The sequence below is a fragment of the Nicotiana sylvestris genome, chromosome 3 (genome assembly GCF_000393655.2).
Source record: "Nicotiana sylvestris chromosome 3, ASM39365v2, whole genome shotgun sequence".
NCBI lineage: Eukaryota > Viridiplantae > Streptophyta > Magnoliopsida > Solanales > Solanaceae > Nicotiana > Nicotiana sylvestris.
The window spans coordinates 9,528,509-9,534,116 of record NC_091059.1 but is presented as its reverse complement, the minus strand read 5'-3'; the positions used below and the strand labels follow the sequence as shown (position 1 = coordinate 9,534,116).

Sequence of the window (5,608 nt, the reverse complement as noted above, 5' to 3'; positions counted from 1 at the left end):
CGGGGGTGAATGGGTAATCGGATTTTGGTTCGAATTTCGGGTTTGGACCAAGCGGGCTCGGGAATTGACTTTTTCAATAATGACCTAAATTGAATTCTTTGCAATCGTGGATATTTCCTAAGGCTTAATTCGAATCGTTTTGTTGGTAATTTGCTAGATTATATTGGTTCGGAGGCTTGTTTGAAAGGTAAAGTCGTGGTTGAGCTTTGAATTGATCCTTTGGAGCGAGGTAAATGTCATAGTTAACCTTGACTTGAGGGAATAAGACTTGTTTGTCTAATTTCTACATGTTTAGATGTTGGGTTCAACGTATATGTGAGGTGACGAGTACTTATGCATTATTGTCGGGTTAAAGCATGTTGGTGGGACGTGTTCCTTGCAAATATTGCTTACTTTGATCATGTTATCCATTCTTAGAATAGTTATTTGTTAAATTGATCGTTCTTATTATGTTTATGGGTTTTTTGGTGATAATTGAGTATTGATTTCAATGTTGAGATTGGTATTGTGGAACCATTATTGAAGTAAGGTTTATTCTTGTTATTCTATCTCCCTGTTATTACTTGTTCATTGTTATATGGTAAGGGAGAGTGTTAATGTACGAAGGGTAATGTCGGGCCATTTGTGAGTATTAATGCACGAAGGGTGATGTCGTTCCATGTTATGGGAGTTAATACACGAAGGGTGATGTCGTGTCGTGTTATTTTGATTGATTTATACTATGAGTGAGAGTAAAAGCACGAAGAGTGATGCCGTGCAGTATCATTATTTCATTGTGAGGTTTACAGTAAAATCACGAAGGGTGATGTCGTGCTTAATTATTTTTACTGGTTGAAGGCACATTGATTATTCTGGTTATCATTTCCACTGTATCTCTCGTATCTTGAACCCCTTAGCATGTCCCCATCCCAATAGTACATGTTTGGCTTTTATTTGTTGTTATTTTGTACATATACTTTCAACTGCACAAATTTACGATGTGGTTATCCTATCATAGCCTCGTCACTACTTTGTCGAGGTTAGGCGCGACACTTATGGACTACATGGGGTCGGTTATACTAATACTACACTCTACACTTCTTGTGAAGACTTTGGTACTGGCCCTAGCTGTTCGTTAGGCATAGAAGCTTCGATTCACTCATTGGAGACTTGAGGTAGATCTGATGACATCCGCAAACCTTGAAGTACCCTTCTATTTTACTAGTTTACTATTTCTTTCGCTTAAAATAGTTGTATTTCTTTCAAACTCTATATGTAGAAAATCTTAAAAGCTTGTGAGTTGTGACTCCTGATCTGGATTATAGTTATTTTTAACTCAAGTTTATTTCATTTTGGCTTAACTTACTGTGTTTATTGAAATTGAACAAAAATTGGCTTAATGGTTCTCTAACATTGGCTTTCCTAGCAAGTGAAATGTTAGGCGCTATCACAGTCTCGAATATGGGAATTCCGGGTCATGATAAGTTGGAATTAGAGCACTAGGTTTCCTAGGTCTCACAATTCACGAGCAGGCTTAGTAGAGTCTGGAGGATCGGTACGAAAACGTCTGTACTTATCTTCTGGAGGCTATGAAGTTTAGGAACAAATTTCAGTTATATTCTTCTCTATCATGGGATTTTGTTCTCCCATTGCTAATTAAACTCTTCTACTCTTGTTCTCTCGCAGATGGCGAGAACAAGTACTGCATCTTGAACTGAACAGCAGCCAGAGCTTCTAGTGGCCACTTCTACGAGGGACAGGGGTCGAGGCCGAGTTCGTGCCAGGGGCCGAGGCAGCGATAGAGCTCAGCCCAGAGTTCGAGCAGTAGAACCAGTAGTAAAGCCTCAGATGGAGTTTGATGAGGAGGTTCCAGCCCAAATTGTGCATGTTGGACCAGCTCAGGCCCCGGAGGGGTTCATCGCTACCCCAGCGCTTCAGGACGCTTTGGTCCGTTTAGTGGGCCTTATGGAGAATGTGGCCCATGCCAGCATATTTCCTATGGCATCAGCCGTATCTCAAGCTAGGGGAGGAGCACAGACTCCTACTACTCACACTTCGGAGTAGATGGCTCCCTAGTACCAAACTCCAACAGCTTAGCCAGGTGTGGTATTTTAGCCGGTAGTTGCATCACAGGCCGGTGATGGACCAACAACGTCTTCTGAAGGCTTATTGAGATTGGACAAGTTCGCCAAGATCTTCCAAGTTCACTTTAGTGGTATACCTTTTGAGGACCCGCAGGAATATCTTGATCGTTGCCATGAGGTGCTGAGGAACATGGGGATAGTGGAGACCACTGTGGTCGATTTTATTGTGTTTCAGATGATGGGTTCCGCCAAGAGCTGGTGGAAGGACTTTGTATTGACCAAACCAGCTGGGTTGTCTGCTCTTACTTGGGACCGGTTCTCTCTGATATTTATTGAGAAGTTCCTTCCTGTCACAGTGACAGAGGATTATCACATGTATTTCGAGCATCTTCGGTATGGCAGCATGTCTGTCACTCAGTATGAGAACCTATTTGTGGATTTGGCCCGTCATGATACACTTCTGGTTCCTACCGAGAGAGAGGGTGGGGAGATTTATTGAGGGACTTGCTCAGCATATCTAGTTGCAGATGGCCAAGGAGACCAGGAGTGATATTTCTTTTTCAGACGGCTGCCAATGTCGCCAGGCGAGTCGAGATAGTTCTTGCATAGGGGGAAGGCCAGGGGTCTGACAAGAAGCCTCATCATTTTAGTGGGTTTAGTGGTTCCTCATCTAGAGGAAGGGGTACTTTTGGTAGAGGCCATCCTCCCAGGACATTTTATTCAGTACTCCAGGTATCCCACAGTGCTTCAGGTGGTCGTGGCCCTCATATGACTTATTCTGATCAGCTAGCTATAGTGCACCACCAGCTCCTATTAGTGCACCTTCGCTCCAAAGCTTTCAGGGTTGTTACTCAGATCGACAGGGTCAGTTTCAGAGTCAGCAGTCTCAGTAGCCGAGGTCTTATTATACTTGTGGTAATCCGAGGCACATTGCTAGATTTTTCCCTCGAGCATGGAGCAGTTCACAGCATTAGGGTTCTTGTGCCTTGGTCCTAGCACTGGGTGCTTCACCGCTCACTCAACTAGCTAGAGGTAGGGGTCAGACTGCTAGAGGTGGAGGTCATACATTTAGAGATGGAGGTCAAATCGCTAGAGGTGGAGGCCAGCCAGCCAGGGCTCGTCCTAGAGATATAGTTCATAGTGGTGAGGCCCAACCCCGATGTTATACTTTTCCAACCAGGCCTGAGGCTTGGTCATCTGGCGTTGTTATCACATGTGATGTTTCAGTTTGCAGTAGAGATGTTGCAGTTCTATTTGATCCGGCTTCTACTTATTCCTATGTTTCATCCTATTTTACTTCATATTTGGTTATACCTTGTGATTCTTTGAGTGCTTTTGTACATGTGTCTACACATATAGGAGATGTTATCATTGTAGATCATGTTTATCATTTATGTGTGGTTACCATTGGGAGTCTTGAGACTCGTGTAGACCTTCTACTTCTTGATATGGTATATTTTGATGTTATCTTAGGTATGGATTGGCTCTTACCTTATCACGCTATATTGGATTGTCATGCCAAGATTGACCTTAGCCTTGTTAGCATTTCCTCTATTAGAGTAGAGAGGGACCCCTAGATATTCTACCAGCATGGTTATATCATATGTGAAGGCTCGACATATGGTCGAGAAGGGGTGTCTAGCTTATTTAGCTTATGTCCGCGATTCTAGTGCAGAGGTTCCTTCCATGGATTCAGTACCACTTATCATGAGTTTCCAGAGGTGTTTCCTGTAGACCTGTCGGGGATGCCACCAAACAAGGATATCGACTTCTGTATTGACTTGGTTTCGAGCACTCAGCCCATTTCTATTTTGACGTACTATATGGCCCCATCGAAATTGAAAGAATTGAACGAGCAGTTGCAAGATTTGCTTGATAAGGGCTTCATAAGACCCAGTGTCTTGCCCTGGGGTGCTCCTATGTTATTTGTGAAGAAAAGGGATGGATCAATGAGGATGTGCATAGATTAAAGACAATTAAAGAAAGTTACCATCAAGAACAAGTATCAATTGCCGAGGATTGATGACTTATTTGATCAGATTCAGATTGATTTGAGGTCTGGCTACCATCAGTTGAGGATTAGGGCATCTGATGTCCCTAAGATAGTTCTTCCGACTAGGTACGGGCATTATGAGTTTCCAGTGATGTCATTTAGGCCGACAAATTCCCCAGCAACAATTATGGGTTTGATGAACCGAGTATTCAAGACCAATTTGGATTCCTTTGTGATTGTGTTTATTGATGATATCTTGATATACTCCCACAATCGAGAAGAGCACCAGCAGCATCTTCGGATTGTACTTCAGACTCTAAGTGACAGCCAATTATATTCTAAGGTTTCAAAATGCAAGTTTTGGTTGGACTCAGGTGCTTTCTTGGGGAACATAGTATCAATAGAGGGCATTCAGGTGGATCCTAAGAAGAATGAGGCAGTTCAGAAATGGCCTAGAGCCACTTCAGCTACGTAGATCCCGAATTTCTTGGGATTAGCAGGTTATTACCATCGGTTTGCAAAGGGGTTCTTAGATATAGCAGCCCCATTAACCAGGTTGACCCAAAAGGGTGCCCCGTTCAGATGGTCAGATGAGTGTAAGGCGAGCTTTCAGAAGCTCAAGACTGCTTTGACTACGACAATAGTATTGGTATTGCCCACAGGTTTATTATCTTACATGGTATATTGTGTTGCATATCGTATTGGACTTGGTATGGTATAGATGCATGATGACAGGGTGATTGCATATGCACCGTGGCAGCTGAAGGTTTATGAGAAGAATTACCATGTTCATTACTTAGAGTTGGTAGCCATTGTTCATGCACTAAAGATTTGGAGGCACTATCTTTACGACGTGTCGTGTGAGGTATTCACGGATCATCGGAGCTTGAAGTATTTATTCAAACTGAATGAGCTCAATTTGGGGCAGAGTTGTTGGTCGGAGCTTTTGAAAGACTATGATATCACCATCTTGTATCATCCCGGGAAGGCCAATATAGTGGTTGATGCTTTGAGTAGAAAGTTAGTGAATATGGGCAGCCTTGTGTTCATTCCAGTCTGTGAGAGACCGCTTGCATTAGATGTTCAGACCTTGGCCAATCAGCTCGTGAGGTTGGATGTTTTTAGTTAAGTTGTGTTTTAGCTTGTACAGTCGCTCAGTCTTCATTGTTTGAGCGCATTAGGGAGCGGAAGTATGATGGCCCTCATTTGCTTGTCCTTGGGGACACAGTGCAGCATGGTGATGCCAAGCAGGTTACTGTTGGAGATGATGGAGTTTTGAGGATGCAGGGTCGTGTTTGTGTGCATAATGTGGATGAAGTTCATGAGTTGATTCTTGAGGAGCCTCCAATTTCCGGTACTCTATTCATCCGGATGCCGCCAAGATGTATCAGGACTTGCGGCAGCATTATTGGTGGAGAAAGGTGAAGACGGATATAGTTGTATATGTAGCTCAGTGTCTAAATTGTCAGAAAGTAAAGTATGAGCATCAGAGACCTATGGTTTGCTTTAGAAGTTATAGATTCCTGAGTGGAAATTGGAGCGTATAACTATG

At 43.1% G+C, this 5,608-nt stretch overlaps 1 protein-coding gene across 1 annotated transcript; it reads left to right on the top strand.

Moving 5' to 3' along the window:
* Window positions 1-1,827: 1,827 nt before the first annotated feature.
* On the top strand, window positions 1,828-4,531 carry LOC138887024 (uncharacterized). The gene is made up of 4 exons (XM_070168734.1): window positions 1,828-1,989; window positions 2,095-2,545; window positions 3,060-3,514; window positions 4,103-4,531. The coding sequence occupies exons 1-4, from the start codon at window positions 1,828-1,830 to the stop codon at window positions 4,529-4,531; spliced, it is 1,497 nt and encodes a 498-aa protein (XP_070024835.1).
* Window positions 4,532-5,608: the final 1,077 nt, after the last annotated feature.

Coding starts and splice junctions, on each gene's coding strand:
- LOC138887024 (XM_070168734.1), top strand. CDS start 1,828: ATGGAGTTTGATGAGGAGGTTCCAGCCCAAATTGTGCATGTTGGACCA. Junction 1,990..2,094: donor TATTTCCTATGGCATCAGCC/GTATCTCAAGCT, acceptor GTGGTATTTTAG/CCGGTAGTTGCATCACAGGC. Junction 3,515..4,102: donor ACCTTCTACTTCTTGATATG/GTATATTTTGAT, acceptor TTATTTGATCAG/ATTCAGATTGATTTGAGGTC.